The sequence below is a fragment of the Cyprinus carpio genome, chromosome B10 (genome assembly GCF_018340385.1).
Source record: "Cyprinus carpio isolate SPL01 chromosome B10, ASM1834038v1, whole genome shotgun sequence".
In the NCBI taxonomy this organism is placed as follows: Eukaryota; Metazoa; Chordata; class Actinopteri; order Cypriniformes; family Cyprinidae; genus Cyprinus; species Cyprinus carpio.
Window position 1 is genome coordinate 21,280,492 of NC_056606.1, and position 21,989 is coordinate 21,302,480.

General features: G+C 35.5%; 1 protein-coding gene across 6 annotated transcripts in view; it reads left to right on the plus strand.

Annotated features, from left to right (window-relative positions):
* Positions 1-21,989, plus strand: part of LOC109086782 (cAMP-specific 3',5'-cyclic phosphodiesterase 4D-like) — a 193,668-nt gene that overhangs the window by 82,096 nt on the left and 89,583 nt on the right. Inside the window, exon 1 of one of the 6 annotated variants that reach the window (XM_042733244.1) lies at positions 11,497-11,944. The exons of 4 other annotated variants lie outside the window; for them this stretch is intronic. In XM_042733244.1, coding sequence (XP_042589178.1) covers positions 11,661-11,944 — 284 coding nt within the window. In that variant the 5' untranslated portion in view covers positions 11,497-11,660. Of the gene's footprint in view, positions 1-11,496; positions 11,945-21,989 lie in introns of those variants that run through there. One more of the 6 variants, XM_042733246.1, reaches the window with a different exon arrangement.

Sequence of the window (21,989 nt, forward strand, 5' to 3'; positions counted from 1 at the left end):
AGAGTTTCACAGTCCACACAGGCGGAAGCAAATTAGTATTGATCACTGTAAGATGTAATTAACTACGTTGACTGTGCAGTGTAGTTTGTATGCGTTCCGTGTACTGTTGATCATGAATAACTATTAAGCTAAACAGAAAGAACTGCTCATTTTTTTTAAGCAGCAGGCTTCTAAGACTAAACTACATTTCCCATCATTCTCTGTGGCAACAGAAGAACGATAGAATACATTGATAAACTCTTTATTTTTTGCTCTTCTGAAAAGTGAAGCATACATACATTTCACATGCATGCATTTCTGCATTTGTAAAAGAGAATAGACGCATGATGTGCCCAATGATATCCATTTTAATATTCTGATCATATTGTAAACAGCCTTACAGATATAGTATATATAGTAGAATATACAGATATTTACATATAGAAACATTAAAGGTACAGCACATATATTATAGATATACACATATAGATGGCTTAAAGATAAAGTATGTATAGTATCTGTATAGAAGCCTTAAAGGTACTGTAAACACACAGATAGCTTAATGGTACAGTATATACAGAGTTGTTTTATACATACATCAGTATAAAAAGAAGTGTAAACACACACACACACACACTTTATCGCCTTACAGGTACAGTAGCAAACATTTGTAATACTAGGAGTTTGATACAGGCTGAAAAAATAGTAATGGAAATCTGCTATATGACTATATGAAATGTTATACTATCATTATAAGTGAAATTCAAGGGAGAAAAAGTGTAGAATATGTCACTTTTTAAACAAATAGGTGGGGGAGCACAGCGCTACAGATCTTTTAAAACCACATCTATGGTTAGACGTCTTTGTCAGTGTTGAAAACAATAAAAACAAGCTCAGTGTCTCTAGCTCACGTCTCTGCGGTCTGAACTGCATAGCCTCTTCTCTTGTGTGTGCCGCTGGGAGAAAAAAAAGCAGCTAATTGAGTTGGAGGTGGATAGTCTGTGTATGGAGGTGGTTGTGTACGACAAGGCAGCTTACGCTGGTTTTCTTCCCTGGGGAGAAGTGTGTGAGTGTAGGGCACGCTGAGAGGAAGTGAATGCTTCCAGCTGTAATGCTCTTCACGGCTAAAAAGGCCCGAGGTGCTCTTCCTTCAGAGTTGAAGGTCAGACACCACATCCTAGTGACCCATGCGGCCACCTTCACACCGAGAGAGAGAGAAAGAGACAGAATAAAAGGCAAAACAGGGAGAGAAATGTGTAGAGTTGTCGATGCTCATTCAGATGCCTTTACTTCAGGTTATGTAGAAAGTAATATATAAAGTAATATGTAAGTGTAGACAGAATGTACAAATAATGGGTCATGATTGACTGATTTTTATTCTTGCTTCCAGTTTCTCCATCATATTGAAAATGGATGTCAAGTTGAATCCAGTCGAATGCATTTCATTGTTGAGTAGTGTTATGTGCAATGTGGCTTTGGTTTTTGCATATTGTATGCATACTGGAAAACAGTAGAAGTAGCATGATATTATACCTTTCTGAACATAGCTTTGGTTTCCTAGTTGTTACGTCTGTGTACTGCTGTTCAGATTGTGAGTATGTAACATGATGGCTGGAGTCCACAGCAGCCTGAATGTGGTGACACCTATAATGAGCGGCAATTTGGCTCGGTTTTAAATGTTTTCTGTATATTCCTCAGGCCTCGCATTTGAATTTCACTGCCACTCTTGATCAAGGCAAATAGAGGTGCCCCTGAGAGTAACTGAATGGTATTATGCTGATGTGCAATAATGACATTTTTGCCTCTCAGAGCCAAATGTTGCCATCCAGCAGAGCAGGGGATTCATTTCTAGAGCTTTAACTCATGTTTTTATGCTTTTACATGAAAACATCAAGCATGAAGCAGGCATGTTCATGCCATCACGACACACTTTCTGGAGGTATGTCTCATTTACATTTCATGCAATATCCATGAGGTTGATATGTGCCCTACATTCCTAGTCCTGTTGATGTGTGCATGTTCAGAATAGAATACTAGTATATTGTATACTGTGCACTATTTTATGCAATGATGAAAGTTGCAAACAGAACTACAGTATGCTACACTATAACTTGACCTCATGATGCATGTTTAATTTGGCAAGTGGCTTTCACTTGATTCTTAATACTCAAATAAGCTGTCCAATGTTTGTCCTGTCTGCCATTCTCACTGCTCTTGACTAAATCACTTTTGTAACTTTAATAAGAAGAAATTAAAAAATAATAATGATATATATTTATATATATTTATGTATAAAATCTATATTTAATACACATTAATTATATCAATAGATAGATATAATTAACACGGTAAAGACTAATTAATTTACACAATGTATGTAGCGTTTCTTATTTATTGTAGTTTTTGTCCTATAGCTTGCAATTAGTTTCTTATCCTTATTTCATCACTGACTGTTTATTTATCTTCAGAGAGCTTGTTTTTTTAGGCTTGTATTAGTTTGATATTGACATTATTCTATGGTATCAAAGATTTAAATATCATAATAACCTTTTTAAAAGAAAAAATAACTACATCGTGATAAATATTATCGTTATCATTGGTCATATGGTGATATAAGATTTTGGTCATATCGCCCACCCCTAATACATACTGCATGCTATGTATTCTGAAAAATAGTGTGCCATTCTGAACTTACTCACACTGATCATTATAGATGTTGGATTTCATCTAATGTAGATTCTAGTGTTCTTTCAGTTAAAGGAACAGTTCACCCAAAAATTTTTATTTTTTTTAAATGTACTCAACATCACGCTATCCAAGATGTAGATGAGTTTGCTCACCAATGGAACCTCTGCAATAAATGGGTGCCGTCAAAAAGACACAAAACATCACAATAATCCACACCACTCCAGTCCATCAGTTAACATCTTGTGAAGCAAAAATTAGTGTGTTTGTTACCAGCAAATCCATAATTAAGACTTTTTAACTTACTTAAAGGGGTGTTATTATGCTTTTTCACTTTTTCAACTTTAGTTAGTCTGTAATGTGGCTGTTTGAGCATAAAAAAGATCTGCAAAGTTACAAAGCTCAAAGTCCAGTTCAAAAAGAGATATTTTATTTAACAGAAATCACTTTTCAAAAACTACAATGAACGAATTGTTTGGACTACAACTAATATTTTCCGGGATTTGTGATATCACAAAGATTGACGAATGGGATGAGACCTGGTTGAGCTGCACTAGAGAAGGCAACGAGTGTTATCACTGTGCTGGAGACACGCTAGCTTTCTCAAGGCAGACAAACTTAGAGTGGTTAAAATCATCCGCTCAAAGTTATTTGATTTTGACGCAATTTTTAAACTGAAGTTCGTAGCATGCAGCTATGGTAAGAGGCAGGACATTTCCCGACCAGGCGCCAAGTGCTGTCAATCACAACACACACTGGCCCAGCTAACCAATCACAGCACATCTCGTATTCCAGAAGGCGGGCCTTCATTTGATACAGAAACTATTCGAGCTGTTCATGCCAGACTGGGGAGAGAGGTATTGTAATGATGTAAAATATGTGAAAAATAATGTGTTTTTCGAACAACCTAGTATGAGAGCCTGTTCTAGTACACCCCCAAAACAAAATCAAGACTTTGTAAAAGAGCATAATAGGACCCGTTTAATTTAACTAACTTAACTTAAGAATTTAACTTTAAACCATTGTTTCCGGCTAAAAATACGAGGCCTCTATCCATAATATTGCTTTCTGCAGTGAAAAAATCCTCTTGTCTGAATCAGGAGAGTACTATGCACAGACTAAGCACCGTTTCTAAGTGAAAACAGTTCTAAACAAATGTGTGGATGAATTTTGATATGAGAGTACAACAGGACTCCAGCAGTTTCACTGAAGGAAGCGTTATTATGGGTTTGGACTTGTATTTTGGCCAGAAGTGATGGTTTAAATTTAAAGTGACTTAGTGATGGATTTGTTTCTTACAAACACGCAGCTTTTGGCTTCGCGGGATATTTACTGGTGGACTGGAGTGGTGTGGATTACTCGTGGATTATTGTGATGTTTGTATCAGCTGTTTGGACTCTCATTCTGACGGCACCCATTCACTGCACCTTAAACGTTTCAGACTGGATTATGCTGCATCTTAAATGGCCTGAGAGTAAATTTTCAGCAAATTTTCATTTTTGGGTGAACTATTCTTCTTATTAAGCCTGATGTGCATTTCTGCTGTGGTTGTATGAGTAAACTGCACTGCCTCATGTTCTTGCGTGTGGTTTTTGAAGCTCATTGAAGCTAATTTATTCAAGCACATGAAAAAAAAACAAAAAACATCTAAATTTGTCACAGAATTAACGGCATGGCCATGACCTACACTTTCTCAAAGGTCAGGAACGATGTGATGATGAAAGTAGCTAAAGTGTCGACTGTAACTTCTGCTGTGTTTAATGAGCCCCGTGTTCCCATCATAGCTGACATTGCTAAAATCGCAATAGTGTAAACGCACCTCAAAATGGAAGAGGAGAAATGTGCATTTCCTTCACTGAGCACATGCAGACTCTTAATGAGGCTAAAGGTAAGACCTGCCGATGTATCTGTGGTGACTGTTCCAATCGTACAGACCCGTGCTCAGGAAAGGTAGACGTTCTCACTCTGGATAGGACACATGTGTTAATAAGGCTGCTGCTGTGTCTCACAACTGGTTGTGATCAGAATGTTCATTCACTGGTTTCACCCTATGGTGAGCCTTTAGTATAGAGTATAATTAGGAACGGTGGTTTTGACAAGGATCGTATTGTTAAAAAAGGCTAAAATCACTCCTTTTTCATGCAGTTACATGACAGTAAGTGCTATTATTCACACCACCAATAGGGTTGAGCTAAAGGGCCTTTTAAGTGTAAGTTGGGTGAGTTGTTAACCAATAATCGATCATGGATTGTACCTAAAATGCTAAATGCGTTAATAAATTGCCACATATTTTTTCAAACGTGCATACTAGTTAGAATAGCAAAATGAACAGTCTTATTACATGGCTCGAAAACTTCATTGTAATTGGAAATTGCATTCTGCAGTTAAATATTTAATGTGCTGATTTCAGGTTTCTCACATTACTTTATGTTCTCTCATTCTTTTGTCAGGCAAATGCAGGTTAGAATAGATTTTTGGTGCCAGCTTCTATGTCAAAATGGTCATCAAATAAAGAAAAAATGGCCATGGAGGACATTAGTATTTCTTTTATGGTGAACATGCACTACCATTCAAAAATTTAGTGTTAGAAATGTATTCTAATATAAAACAGTTATATTAAATTTTAAAATCTTTCACAATATTACAGTATTTCATCAAATAAATGCAGAGACTTAACAACTTCTTTCTAAAACTTTAAAAAACATACTGACCTCAAACTTTTGAACAGTGAAACTGTTAATCGATGACTAATTTGTCCTCTGCTGAGTCAAAGCAAGAAAACAAAATAAAACCACAATGAGAATAAGAAACTGGTTGGAGACACAAAAAACTGGATGAGAGAGAATTGTAGATCAGTTAAGCAATAAATATATCATTTTAATTAAAATCGATAATTCATGCCTGTGTATTTATTTATATAGTTGTTAAACTGCATTCAGTGCTGATGTTTGACTTTAATTTATAGCGTCGCTTAAAAAAGCATTTAAAGTACTGCCACGGGCCCTCCTTTTCAGTCAGTGTGATTTGTTTTAAATGCAAATGCGTTGACGCATCCGTACCCAGACACGCTCGCAGTGCATGCGCCATTATGTGTTGATGGCGACTACAAAAGATTCTTCCAGATTTGTCCCTAGTAATTATTAATAATCTGGCGATGCTTTTATGCCTTGTGAGATTCAATCAGTCCGCTCTCAAATAAAAGAGCCAGTGCTGCCACAGGCGCAACAATTTCAAGAATCTGGGACGTGAGTCATGCACATCAATAGCACTTTACAGAAACAGACTGCAGCCACGTTCACTAACGACAGCTTTATTAATTTACTTTAGCATACATTCATTAAAATGTATTTTTCCGTATTTGAGAAATACAATAGATATTAATGCAAGCGCACAGAGCAGTCGTCACCCCTCGTCTGTGAACAAAATCTGAATTTTTGCACATAACTATTGCTCATACTTCAGGTTAGTGATTTGAATAAACCCTTACAAAAACTGTCCTGGTACTTTTATGCATGATGGGAACTGGCAGTGGATAAAACAATCCACAGACTCAGACCAGAATATCATAGTGGCTTACATTTGCATTCACATTTATTCATTTAGCAGATGCTTTTAACCAAAGTGACTTACAAATGAGGACTTCAGCAAGAGCCTTGTTGACTTTTTGATAAAACACCCTAGCAACTGCATAGCAACACTGTCTGTTTTGCATGCACAAGCATCTTGTAAAAACTAAAATAAATCTATTTTATCTGAATAATATGTTAAAGGGATAGTTCACCCAAAAATGAAAATTTTGTCATCATTTACTCACTCTCATGTCATTCCAAACCTGTATGAGTTGCTTTCTTATGTTGAACATAAATGAAGATATTTTGAAGATATTTGCTGGTAATCAAACAGTTGGTGGTTCTCATTGACATCCATAGTAGGAAATACTATGGAAGTCAATGGGAACAACCAACTGTTTGATGTTCAGCATAAGAAAGCAACTCATACAGGTTTGGAACGACATGAGGGTGAGTAAATGATGACAGAATTTTCATTTTTGGGTGAACTATCCCTTTATTTTAACTTTAAGGGGACTGTGATAATATCTAAGAAGTTAAAATACTGTAGTAAAAAGTGATGCTTCTGCAGTGCAGCTTGTGCTGTAAAAATAGGGTGACCATACGGGCCATTTTTACGGGACGCACCCTTGCCAGGATTTTTATATTACCTAAAATATCCAGATTTTGGCTGTTAGCACTGTGCAGAGCAATCGTTGTATGACATTATTTCACGAGAGCTATAGAAAGCAGAGCAGACTATGATCGGTGTGCAGCTTCAAGTCAAACGAATGAACAAACACGTGCACGTATTTGCATCGCTTTGATCGTTCTCACCTTCTCACATGCGATACGCCACGTTTGGTCGATTATGTACAATACCTGCAATGGTTATGCAAATGTTATTGGTCAAACTACTTTGGATGTTTTAGGCAATATAACAATCATGGCCAGGACGTGTCCCGTATAAATGGCACATATGGCCACCGTATGTAAAAAAAAAACACAGGCTAGATATTTTTCATGCTGTCACATGCATGGGTAGTGCTGTCTGGGCCAGAATTGCATCAGGTATGTGTAACCTTTTCATAAAGCAATCGAATTGGAGGACAAACCTTGATTTGTGATGCTAGTCTGTTCTCTGTTGGTCATGAAGGGAACTGCAGCCAGATATTTTTGCATTCCTGTGTTTTGTTACAGCAAACACCATATACATGTTTAATTTATATCTTTATGCTGTTTTTAAGAACTTTTGTTTGCAATACACAAAAGCAAAAGTTTGATATCAGAAAAAAAATTTACATATCAGTTTAGGATTTGTCTGTGGGGTCAGTGCCAGTTGTTAACACAAGATGGCAGCAAAGACCTCATCCTGAAGGCTTTTATCTTTCTTCTTGTCTTGAAGTGGTGGATTATTCCATTCTGTCCATTGGTTTCAAATTCTGAATGCACAGCAACTGTCACTCACATGTGATCAGATTAAATCGCTGTGCGATCAGGCGATATAGTTGTCTACTGGGATGCATTGGTTGCTATAGTAATGATGTAAGCGTAAGCACACTGCCACAACTGGGTGATGCAAGCTGGCGTTTTGGAAATTTATCCTCTGCTTACATACATGATGGCATGCAGCCATGCTGAATTTAATGACTTAACTTGAGACGGCGTCCCTCCACTTGATATTGTGCTGCCTTTATCACCAGCATAATTAACTGTGTGATTGACACACACAAATGAGTGTCTGTCCTTAATGAGCAAAAACACAAACAAAAAAAAAACCCTGTCAAACTGAAAAATATATAAAACACACTGAAAAAATAATATAATATTGTTTTTAATAAAATTTAAATAGTTTGCTGTTTAGACAAAAAATCGGACAGGTGTCTGTGTGAAGTAACATTTGAAGTAACATTTTTGGAATTCATTAGATTAATTTCTCTTTCTTAATTACAGCCTGCCTGGGATCTTTCACAGACTTGTCGTGTCGTGATTCATCTCTATGCTGCATCTGAAATGAGCTCATTAACTCAATCATTAGCATGGAATTTCTAGGCATTTCGAAAGTCGCTCTAGATTCAGCACAGTTCTTTGGCAATGCAAATCAGTTTATAATAAACTCCCTTGTTTGTTTTCCCTAATCAAATGCAGTGTGTTCGGGTTACTTTGATCTTTGTGCTGATTATGCAGAAGTAGCAGGACAGTGTTTATGAAAGACATGCGTCAGGTTTCAATAAAACTCTCCAGAATGTGCACAGCTGCATTCTGTAAATGATTTCTCTTACAATCTGTCACATCAGTGGGAGTTTGCAGCTCATTCTCCTTCTCTCAGCTTTGTGGGTTTTTTTTGTTTAATTACTATTCGGTGTTCTACTTCATAATTATTATTGTGTTAATTAGTAAGCCTATAATATATAATATTTTATGGTTGACATTTTTTGTATGCATACTTGCATAGTGTCTTTTTTGGTCATTTGTGTTGAATTTAAAGGGGTAATGAACTGAGAAACCAAAATTCCCTTAATCTTTTGACATATAAGAGGTCATTGCACTATAAAAACATCCAGTAAGTTTCAGAACTCAAAACTTTCTTGTTAGTCTAAAAACAGCTTATAATCGAAGGCAGTCTGCCAAAACGACAGCTTTTAGAATGTTGTTCTCTATGATGTAAAAGTGTGGATAAGCACCACCTCTGCAGATGAAGATCAACGCCTGCTTTGACATCACTGCCTGTTTAGCCCCGCCCACCAATTTCGCACATGTAGTGTTTACGAGAGGCAAATGCGCAGGTCTACGCAGAAACCAAATGATAAAGATGCTCCAAAGACAACAAAATGTTGTTCAGTGCCAAGTTGTGGAAAAAAACTGTATTTGCATTGCCTTCCTTCTGATCCCAGTGTTAGCAAAGAGTGGATGAACTTTATTTTTAATGAAGATTCTGACCACGTCAGTAAGAACTTGGTCCTCTGTTCACTTCTTTTCCCCATGGATTCATTTACAAACAAGACACAATTCGACGCAGGATTTGAGAAAGATTGAAACTAAAAGATGATGCTGTGCTGACTATATTGGATCCGACAGTAACGTTGCAACATGAGTAACTGCTTTCATCACATGGTCACTATTCCTTTGTCTCTTTTTACAGATAGTTTGATATGTCTTTGATCGTTTGTATATAGTTATTTACATAGTACTCTGTGTTTACTTCCGAGTCTACAATCTGCCACACATATTCAAACAGAGCATTCTGATGAGGGGGGTTATAAATGTTGATAACATTATAAGTGGTCCTTTTAAACCTCACAACCCCTTTAAACAATTTTATGTCTCCTTTATACAGTATATAACCTAATTATAAAATATCAAAGCACTCTGTATATAGGGTAAGATTCGACTGAATGATAAATTTAATTTAAGACATCACATAAAACTATTGAAGTTAAAAGGCTTTGAACATAGTGAATGAATCGCATAGTCTTCTTTTATGGTGCTTTTTGCCCATTTCTGGAGTTTTTATTTATTTTTGTTTGAGCTATCCCTTTATGAGCTGAGTTCATGGCTTTCCAGACTAGTTAAGCCTATCTAGTGTTGTCTACACACACCTGTGTCCACTGGCATGAACGAAGGCCATTTGATCCACTTGATGTTGACCTCTGTCCTGCTCTGCTACAGAGAGACCTTGATATCAGACATGCCGCATGTAATGAGATAATCTCATTCATACCGACTTAGAACTTGTGCTGCGCCTCTTTCACTTGATTAATCATATTTGACCTCTAGTGTGATCTTCACTAGCTTAACACAAACTCTGCTGGCCTGATTCATTAACAAACACCTGTCTGAAGACTTACTATAGTGTTTCTTTTTTTTTTTTTTACGTATATTGCCATATATACACACACACTAATATAAATATATATATATATATAAATATATTTTTATATTTTTATATATACACACACACTATATATATATATATATATATATATATATATAATATATATATATAATATATATATATATATATATATATATTATATTGCCATATATACTGTATAAATTGTTCTAATGTTTGGGGTCAAAGTGGTAGAGCATTGCGTTACGAAGCGCAAGGTTGGGAGTTTGATTCCCCGGGAACACATGATATGTAAAAATTGATAGCCTGAATGCACTTTAAGTCGCTTTGGATAAAAGCGTCTGCTAAATGCATAAATTTGATTTTGGTTTGTTGTTTGATTTGCCGGGAACACATGAATATATATATATATATATATATATATATATATATATAAATATATACTTACATTAGGACCATGTATATATATAGTTTTTCTAACAATATATAGTAGTTAATTATAGTAGACAGCAAGGTTATTAGAGTTAACTGAAACTGAAACTAAAAAATCATTAATTTATATAAATAAACATTAACTTCTTATTTATTTTCAGCTGTAGTTGCAACATTTCTCATTTTTTAGTGAGTGTTTACTGAAGTACTAAAATAATTAAAACGCCAAAACACAACTTAAATACTAAAACATTACCTATAATTAACATGAAAACGGCAAATACGAAGAAATTGAATTCAAAATATTACAACTATCATAGTATATTAGTGCTACTAAAATAACACATATTTTGTTCGTTTTCATAATGTATATAATTAAATAACTAAATACAATTATTTTTTTAAAATTTATATTAGACAATATATGCCACTGCAACTTGAATTTTAATTATGAGTATGTATTTATATCATCTGTTTTTTACAACGTCCCCCATTGTATACAACTGCAGAGCTTTAATGCAAACATCTTTTAAATTTGAACTGATGATGCCAATCATTGGATCTTACTTTTGGTCTTCATTCTTTCATTTATATACATCATGATAACACTGCTGCACATGCAATTAACTGTGATGCGTTTCACTTTGAGGTGCACATGATTACACAAAGCATCCATCACATAAAGACTCTGCACATTATTCTATTCAGTTGCTAACCCACAGACAGCAGGAGGGATGGATAAATGAGAAGTGCAGATGAAATTGCCCCTGCTGCCCTGTCTGTGGTACACCTCCTCTGATGTATTTGCAATGGCCGACCCTTGCCTGCTGCTGGGAGAGGCCGGTTTATTCAATAACCAGCATAATGTGTTCTCAGTGTTGTGTGTTGGTACACAGACGTGTGAATCTCCTCCTTTCCATGTGCACACAGCCCTCCCTCCCTCTCTCCCTCCCTCGCTCACGTGCTCTCACCCCCTGCAAACGTACGGAGAACACGCAGTCTCTAACCGTGCCGGAGCACTGGCTGGATTTGCCATAGGAAAGAATACCTTGACTTCAATGGAGGAATGACTTAAAGTGTTCCGTTGTCAACTTCTGAGTTTTTCCAACTTTCTTTTTAACGGATACAAACAGCAAGAAAGTGACACTTCACTCTCCCAGGAAATGGCTCAGCCGGGAGGCAGCCAGGACATGTTGGCGGTCCCGCCGAAGCAGCTCCACCACGGGGACCATGTGGGTTTGAACGAGGATCTGGTGCGCATCCTGAGAGAGAACCTGCTGCAGCAGGACCGTCCCTGCCACCCCAGGACCCGGAGATCCCCGTCTTCAATATCCCCCAGGTTGTCTCCGACCACCCTGTCCCCGCGCAACTCTCCCAGGCTGCTCCGACGCATGCTGCTTAATAACAACATCCACAAGCAGCGGCGCTTCACTGTGGCACACACCTGGTAAGGGACCAGATGCTGTGCTTTCTTTATGAGATTATAAGAAGATTAGCATGTATGTGTGTGATTGATTGTCAATAACTGAATATTGATTGACAGTATTAAATGTATAATATTGGCTATAGATGCATTTTTACTAAAAATGTTTTCTAGTCCTAACTGGTTGGTTAACAAACTTACCACTAGAAACTGGGAATTTAAATTTCCAGTGAGCTGTTTGGTTACTTGTCTTTGTTTATCTTTTTCATCTACAGTAGTTTTCTCCTTCCCTGTTTTCAGGTGGAATTTTAATATGATTTTCAATCTAAGTTGATATTTATTCATATAAATATCAATATTTAATAGGTAGAAAATTGCAGTTATACTTCTGGTTCTTGTTATTTGTTATTGACTGTTCAATTAATGAAGAAACAGTGTTTTTTTATGTGAAAAGAAACAGATACTGAACATTATCTCTCTGACAATCTGAATCTCTCTCACATGTTTCTTGATTCAATCATCATCCAATTATAATGTTATTTGCAATGCATTGAATCACTGCATTAGTGAATGTGTTGCGTTGTGTATCATATGGTAGATAGTTGTATTATCAACTTTACATGGCCGCTCAATCTAATGATAACTTGGAGAAATGTACGCTATTGAAGTGTCTGTGCGGAGTGTGGAAGCGGAACAGCAGCCCTCACTGCAGGACAGATGGAGGCACCAGTGCGCTCACTTGCTCTTAAAATACTCTTTCAGTCATACAAATAAAAGTAAAACATCTTTTGAATCAGTAAAGACTCTACGTTTATTTGTGTGCACTTACAATAACAACAAAACATTGCGCTTTTGTAAAATAATGAAAGTAAACAGGATGTGCTTTTTTGAATCTTGGTCTCTGTGAATTTGAGTGCGAAACTTCGAAACTCCGTGTATATTTGCCTTGCAGATATGAAAATATATCTATAGAGAGCAAAATGTCTACTTTCAAATGAACCAATATAAATGGAAAACAAATATTCTCAGATTATGTAATCTGTAAGAAACATGCATAGAGGTGCATCACTGCTGCGCAGATGATGAGTCGGTGTCGCCGACTTCATCTATTAAGCCAAAAACAAAGAAAGCACTAGTTTATCATTGAATTGTAAAAATGTTAATGCAGTCTCCTTGCTGTTTTTCCCTGACACATTTATAATTATTATATTTTCCGGTGCACTGTGGCAAGCTTTTTTTTGCGTGTGCTTGAGCACTTATATGCTATGTAGCCAATTAAAGGCTTATTATAATGATTTAAATGGTTTATTAATAAATGTGAGATTAGTCAACTAATGCTTAAAATGAACGACTACTAGTCGACCAGAAAAATCTTTAGTGGAGGGCAGCCCTAATAAAGATATCTATAAAGATAACTATATTAGCGTCCACACCAGCAGACAATATCGTCTTTTTATTCTAAGCGCATGGTCATATGCCGCTTTAAATTCTCGAGCTCATTATAGCAGGATTGATTCTGTTTGGACGTCACTGTTTTTATCATTCATCAGCTTAATAAAATAATTCTGAAAGTGACTCCAACTATATCATTCGTTTGTGGTTAACAAGTTTTTGCTTTTGTGTTTATTGTTGTATTCTTTAATACTGAAAACAATTTTTAGAACTGTATCTTTGTTGTTATCTTTATAGTTATTATCCTTGGTGTGAACAGGTGTTAGCGTTGGGGCTTTTTGTCAGACCTTTTTGATCCTATTAGTCTCTTTGTGGCATTAACTTTTATTTCTATTTCACCATGTTCGATCAAACGTTTAACCTTAATCTGGACATCTGAGTTATGAAGTTGATTCAACTGCACGCCTTGTTAAATCAGCACCAATGTACCTGCATCTCAGAGAGCAGGAAGGGATCGTACTGTACTGTGAGTGTTGATTCTGTTGTTGTGGTGTCATGGGACCTGCTGTTCCTGTATTAATCACCATCCATTTGTGAAAAAACGTGCCTTTATTACGTAAGAGACCAACGGCAGCTTCAGTTCAAGCCTTTCTAATTCATATGCATTCAGCTTGCTTTTGTTTCAAACGTGTTAATTCTCAGTCGATATCTTGCACGAGCCGTTTGGCATAATTTCTGTGTCCTCAGCTTTAATTGCATAAGGGACTGCTTTGTTTTGTTCACAGATGTGCTACCTGGAGAGGCTTTCCGTATCTCACCCGCTCAAGTCAATGAGGTGGTGTTAAATGCAAATAATGCAATCTGCAAACCGACGAGAATGCAGTGCAATGGGAGATTGTTGTGGTATTTTCTTTGCCTCTCCTCCAAATACAGTACATTCAGCAGTACAGCATGGAAAGCCCTCGTTAAAGGAAACTTTGCTAAGCATTTATTCAGCCTCAGTTCTTTTAATTTAGTTTTTTTTCATTGGAAAAAATTTGATCACTTGCTGACCAATAGATCCTCTGCAGTGAATGGGTGCCGTTTGAATGAGAGTATAAACAGCTGATAAAAACATCATAATAATCCACAAGTAATCCACACCACTCCAGTCCATCAATTATTGTGAACTTAAAAAGCTGCGTCTTTGTAAAAAACAAGTTCATCAGTGATTCAGGCGAGATTATTTTTTTAATGTTTTTTTATTTATTATTATGGATAGAGGATTTGTATTTCAGCCAGAAGCAGCGGTTTGCTGTTAAAAACATCTGATGTTTATAATAAACACGCTGCTTTTCACTTCACAAGACATAAGTTGATGGACTGTGGATTACTTGTGGATTAATGTGATGTTTGGACTCTCAGTCTGACGGCACCCATTTACTGCAGAGGATCTATTGGTGAGCTATTGATGTAATGCTAAATTTCTCCAAATCTGTTCCCATGAACTAACAAACTCATCTTCTTCTTGGATGGCCTGAGGGTGAGTACATTGTCAGCAAATGTTCATTTTGGGTGAACTATTCCTTTTAAAAATAAGCTTTGAACTTCCCACTCGTATAGAATGAAAAACAACTCTACATCTGTTTGCATGTGATGCGGTTGAACGCCAGATCACAGAATCAGTCATTCTGTTGCAGACCTTTGAAACTGTCATACATCTTCCCATACTGCATAAGACAGTGTTTGATGTTTAACTCGGCCTTTAAAGGAGTGCGTCTCCTGAGAGAAGCGCTGGTTTCCCCTTTGCTCTAATTTGGAGGTTGTATTTGCACTGCTGAAGTTTATTACCCCTTTATCTCTCAGAACATTATTGTTCCTGGTGCAGCTTCCCTCTGCTACACATCTGATCTGAAGTTTAAATTTACTTGACATTTCATGTCAGAAGGCTTAGTTTGAAAAAACGCAAGCTCAGCCTTTGAGAGAGAATGCAAAACAAATTCACATACTGTACACTACCATTCAAAAGTTTGGGGTCAGTACGATTAGTCACTATGCTTACAAAGCCTGCATGTATTTGATCAAAAATGCAGTAAGAACAATAATTCTTATTTTAAATTTGGAATATATTATAATATTATAAGTTTTCATTTTGAATATATTTTATATAAGTGAATATTGTAATATTATTATAATTACACTTTAAAATAACTGTTTTCTATATATATATATATATATATATATGGGCTTTTTGTGTCTTCAGCAAAGGACCTCGAGGCGGGATTCGAACTCGTGCAGTTGCGCTATATGACGACGCACTAACCACAAAGCTGTCGGTGCCAACTAAATATATTTTTATATTTTATAATTGTATATAATATTACAGTTACGGTTTACAATAACTGTTCATCTAAGTATGTTTTGTTATAATATAATATAATTTATGTGATGCAAAGCTGAATTTTCAACATCATTACTCCAGTCTTCAGTGTCACATGATCCTTCAGAAATCATTAATTCAAGAAACATTTCTTATTATTATCAATGTTGAAAAGAGTTTAGTTGTTTAGTTTATTTGTGGAAACTGGATCCTTTGATGAATAGAAAGTTCAAAAGAACAGCATTTATTTGTAATAGAAATCTTTTTTTAACAAGGTCTTTTCTGCCACATTTGATCACTTTAATGGGTCTGACATTAGCTGATATCAGAAAGCAGAAGTTACCATCGGTTGTGTTCACAGGTGACTTTGCGAACAGGGAAAATTACCCACACACGCCGTACACAAACAGACTGGGCTGCCCTCCTGTTATTTTACAACCACCGACTGATATTATCCCATCCATGATTGCTCATAAAACCCTCAAGCACTGACCGCAACACAAAGCAGCTCTCCAAAGCTCATGTTTTCTCACTGATAGGCATCACTGTGGTGCACAGTGTTACGCTGTGTGTTTTCAGGCGAATTAAAGCACTTTGCCATTGAGGACCACATGAAAGACATTTGGTTGGCATCTCCAGGATGACTCAGGCCTGGCTCGAGAAGACGCCACACATGGCGTGTAGTCATTGCACGAGACATCTGGCTCCTGGCACATTGGGCTGACTTTCTCATGAAATTGCATTCTAAAGCACTTTGAAGGGAATTAGTAACACGAATCGCCTGCATTTAATTGGAGAAAGCCAAATGTTGACACAAATCTAGTTGAATAAATGAATTGGCATTGTTAGAGACTAGTTTAGTCAGACATTTGTTTGTCCATTCTGTGTGACTCATTGTACAGATATTTAATTAGTGCTAGTCAACATCATGCAAGTCCCACATCACAGCATGTGCCTGGCGTTGATGCTCTTCTAGTGTGAGACATGTTCTGGCTAGTTGCACACAGTGTTGGGCAAGCTACTTGGAAAATGTAGTGAGCTAAGCTAACAGTTACTCTTTATTAAATCAAGCTTTACTACACTAAAGCTATAGCCCTGGGAAATGTAGCAAGCTAAGCTACAACAACATGGCAAAAGTAGTTCACTACATCTAAGCTATTTTTTTCAAATTCATTTTTATATTGAACCAACATCATACCAAGTCAGTGCTCTCTCAGTGATCAATAAAGCTGTCAGTCAAACAGATAAACAGTCATAATAGTTTAGCTTAATTGTTTATTCAACAACTGTTCCAAACCAATTTGGCATCAAAAATCAGTATCATGTACAGGGCTGGATTTACCTTGTATAGTGACATAGGCTAAAATAATTTTTACTGTCGGCCGTATACTTGGTAATTGGTATTGTGGCTATTATGAATGCTATACAGATACATTTGTGTACCTGGACCACAAAACCAGTCATAAGTAGCACGGGTATATTTTTAGCAATAGGCAAAAAAAACATTGTATGGGTCAAAATTATAGATTTTTCTTTTATGCCAAAAATCATTAGGATATTAAGTAAAGATCATGTTCCATGAAGATATTTTGTAAATTTCCTACTGTAAATATATAAAAACTTAACTTTTGATTAGTAATATGCATTGCTAAGAATTAATTTTGAAAACTTAAAAGGGGATTTATTCAGTATTTAAATTTGTTTGCACCCTCAGATTCCAGATTTTCAAACAGTTGTATCTCAGCCATATATTGTCCAATCCTAATAAACCATACATCAATGGAAAGCTTATTTATTCAGCTTTCAGATTATGTATAAATCTCAGTTTTGGAAAAATGACACTTAAGACTGGTTTTGTTGTCCAGGGTCACATTTATATAAATGGTAACATTTCACAAAAGTTCATTAGTTAATATTAGTTAACTAGTTATCATGAACAAAGAATGGACAATACTTCTGCAGCATTTATTAATGTTAATTTCAACATTTACCAATGCATCATTAAAATCAAAAGTTGTGTTTGCATTAGTTAATCCACTGTGAACAAACAAACTACCAATGAATGACTGTATTTTCATTAACTAACATTAACAAAGATTAATAAATACTGTAATAAATGTATTTTTCATTGTATGCTCATGTTAGTTAATACATTAGCTAACATTAACATTTCTTATCGTATAGTGTTACCATATAAGTGTATAGGCCTACAGATAGGCTACATTTATTTGCATTTGTTGCATGTGTCATTTTTTAACATTTCACCATAATCAAGTTTAAATACACCAGAGGCAGAACATGCATCGCAATTAGGTTTTCATGAACTTGCAGGTTATGCAGTTTTCTTTCACTATGTGGGTGCTCAGTTTTTCTGTTGTTTGGCCAAAATATCATATTATAAAAGATTCAGCGCTTCGCACAAGCTATTTGGCTGTGACTCGACAACAAATGCTAGACTAAGACACTCTTCTCCACTCCTACAAAAAAAATTAGCTTTTATAAATATACTGTTTCTTCAGTAACGAAAACGCTGTACTTATTCAATTAACCTTCAGACTGCAAACAAGCTAAGATGCTTCAAACTGCGTGCTGCACTCACAAGAGAGGTGGGAGGAATAATGAGGTTTGACTGACAGAAGTGGCTGCAGATGGGGTTAGGTGGTTTAGTGGCATTACTCACTGATCCAGGATCAGTGGTCCTTAGCAGTTAAATTTCCGATTTGAGCTTAAGCTTCAGAGATGCTTTGAAAAATGTAGCTGTTGTTGACGCTACCTCGCTACTTGATCAAAAAAGAGCTTAGCTACTGAAAAGCTATTTGTTTCAGAAAACAGCGACGCTACCACCATGTTACTGAGAAATGTAGTTAAACTACTAGCGTCACTACTTGTAGTGTAATGTAATGTAATTTGTTCCTAGGATTGGGTATCTTTTAGATTTTATCACTTTCAATTCCGATTCCGATTCTTATCAATTCCCAGTTTTGATTCCAATGTGTCTTTTTTTTTTATTCCAAAAAATCTCATAGGATTTATGAATGGAATGATTCAATGACTTACTCAAGATTTATTTGTTTCATTATTGGATGAATCAGTGTTTTTGAATGAATTTCTTGAATGAATGATTCAAAGACAAATGCATTTTTAACAGCCCCTTTTCACCATCGAAAAATAAAAGATGTGCACACAGGAATTGACAGGTGAATCTGAAATTTTAATTTAGCAACAAGTATCCGATTACTAACCTGAAGTATCTGATCCTGAAATTGGAATTGATTTTCAGTTCCCAACCCTATTTATTCCTATGACGGCAAAGATGAATTATCATTTATTATATTATAATTATTACAATTTAAAATAGCTGTTTTCAATTTGAATGTATTTTGAAATATAATTTGCTTCAATGATGGCAAAGCTGAATTTTCATTTATAGTATTATTATTATTAAAATGAGACTGTTTTCTGCTGGAATAGTCTTATATGTATTATAATTATACCGTATATACATATTATAATATTGATATCATTGCAATTTAAAATATGTCTTCTATTTTAATATATTTAAAAATTTATTTCTGTGACGCAAAGCTGAATTTTCAGCATCATTACTCCAGTCTTCAGTGTCACATGATTCTTCAGAAATAATTCTAATATGCTTATTTGTTGTCCAAAACACATTTCTTATAAAATTTAAAATTAACAGCATTTATTTGAGAGAGAAATCTTCTGTAACTTTTTAAATGTCTTGTTCAGATTAATGCACCCTTGTGGAATATAGTATTAATTTCTTTCAAGAGTCTCATGGAGTGAAACTATGGTTGGAGTGTAAGCAACCTTGCCAAAAAGAAAAAACCTACTGAACACTACTCACGGTCCGTCAGTTTGTGGTGAAACACGTCCTCCCTGGGTAGGTATGTTTGAGTGAAGTCTATTTCAGGTTAGCTTGTGTTTGTGTTTGATTTGTTCTCTGATTGCCAATAAATCATATTGACAGTTTTACCAGAGATAAAGCGATATGGATGCTGCCTGTTGTGCCGGCTGAATATTCACTGTATGATTTGTGTGTATTGGGATTGACAGTGTGATCCGGGATGTTCTCCACGGGTTTCTTGCTGTTTCTCTGCTTACGTTTCATAGAAAATGTGGATCAGAAATAGAGCTGTCCACACTGATTGATTGAGCATAGAGAGGGAATCATAGAGAAACAGAGAATCATAACCACAACACTAGTGGTATTCGATTACATTGATTACTTGATTTCTTTTTGAACAGTGAAGGAATTTTCAGGGTTAAATACAACTTACTGAAGCTCTAAACAAAAATCGTGGCATGTTTATTATCACAGAATGATTTAAAAAAAGTCAATTTGGTTTCTGTAAATAATAAAAAAATAAATGTATAGTACGGTAATCAGGGTTTTTCCTTGGTCAAAAAAGGTCTTTGTTGGTGGCTGCGGTCATCCGCACACAGTAAAAAGTACCCTACCTGCATGCTCTTCGAGCCCAATATTTACCATAACTAAAATAAATACAAAGAAACAGCATATCATTTTAACTGATAGTCTTAATTTTCTACGATACATTTGAATAAAATTTGCAGCTTAAAATATTCTAAAATATTAAAATAAAATATTAAGCGGCACAACAAAAAGTTCAAAATAATGGCAATTATTTGAGAGAGAAAACTTTTCAATTAATGCAGTATTTCATGTTAAAATAGAGTCAATGCCTTTAAAATCCATTTTTAAGCCAAATTAGTGCCATCTGGTGGGAGTAAAATAAGAAAAACATCTGCAATTCTGTGGTTTAGCTACTAGATTCCTATATAGCTCTATATAAAAGGCCTATAAATTCTCTAATTGCTTTTAGACATAAATACTTTTTTTTTAAGTTGTGGATTTTGATATATATTTGGACATTCACAAAGACAACTTTTTGTAAAGGTTTAGATTTATTATTATTATTATTATTTTGAAATGTTGATTTGAAGCTTCAGTTTTTTTATTTTTATTTCTACTGTCAAACCTGGACACAAAGAAAGCATTTTGTTACACAAAACATTAATATTCTATAAAAATCTAACCAGGAATGTTTTATCAGAGCTTAATCCTTCTGGGTCTGATCTGATTTCAACCTCTTACTTCAGTTTTCTGACTAATTTTGGCTATATCGTTATAGCCATACCATTTAATTTGAGTGTGAATAATTGTGTGTGTGTGTGTGTGAGTGGATGTGTCTGTTTTGCACTCTTGATGTTTTAGAGTGTAACCCTTTCTTGCTGTCCAATTTTTTACTGCATTGTAGTCGAAATTATTGCTTTTATTTTACATATTTGCTGTGTTAGAATCACACCAGTTCATAGGTGTGTGTGTATGCTTGTGTGTGTGTGAGTGGATGTGTTGGTTTTGCACTCTTGATGTTTTAGTTTCACCTCGTCATTGCTGTGTACGTTTTTCTGCATTGTGGCAGATTTGTAGATTATACAAACAAAAAATCTCTGGAAAATAAAAAATTCAAAACGGAAAAATTTTCAGTCAAAGTGACCAAAGAGCACCTGAGAGTTAAAAACTGTATTTTTATATTTATACATGCAAGTCTTCCATTTGAATGCTATATTTATTTATTTTTTTTGGTCATTTTCTTTTATAATTGACAACACGCAACAATTATTGCTTACAGAACTGCATATAACCAGGAATATTCAATTAAGTAAAGGAGGATTATAATTAAAATCAGTGTGAATTTTGATGTTTTCCTGTTAATACATTTTTATTATGTTGCATTTTAATGCATTTAGGCCATTTTATTAATTTGCTGTTAGGGCTAGATTTGTTGCTGTTAATAATATTATGTAGATAAACTCCATTAAGCCTCCACTTGTTGATTATAAAGTGTTTTGGACTGCAAAAGTCAAACAACACCTCACAATTTGAATCCAGTTCATGCTTTTCTAAAGAGCACTGATGTGATTATCTCTCACAATGATACGGGTGTTTGTTGTCATGTTGTACTTTAACACACTATTAGTGTGTTTATAGTGAACTTATTGTTTATTTATAGAGAAACACTGATGAAGTTGAGCCGGTTGTGTTGAAATTGATTTATTGGTGATGGATAATATCAATCAATCATGTATGAATCATAAACACCCTTCTCTGAAACGGTAGCAGATAATTTCCTGATTTCCAGATTTCAGAGCTCATGTTTCAGATAACTAGATGACTAGTTTGTGCTCGTCTCCTTTGAGCGAGAGCAACATTAAAAAGCGGCGGGTCTGTAATGGGCAAGAGTTCAGTTCATTTAGCCCGAGTTAAGCTGCTGC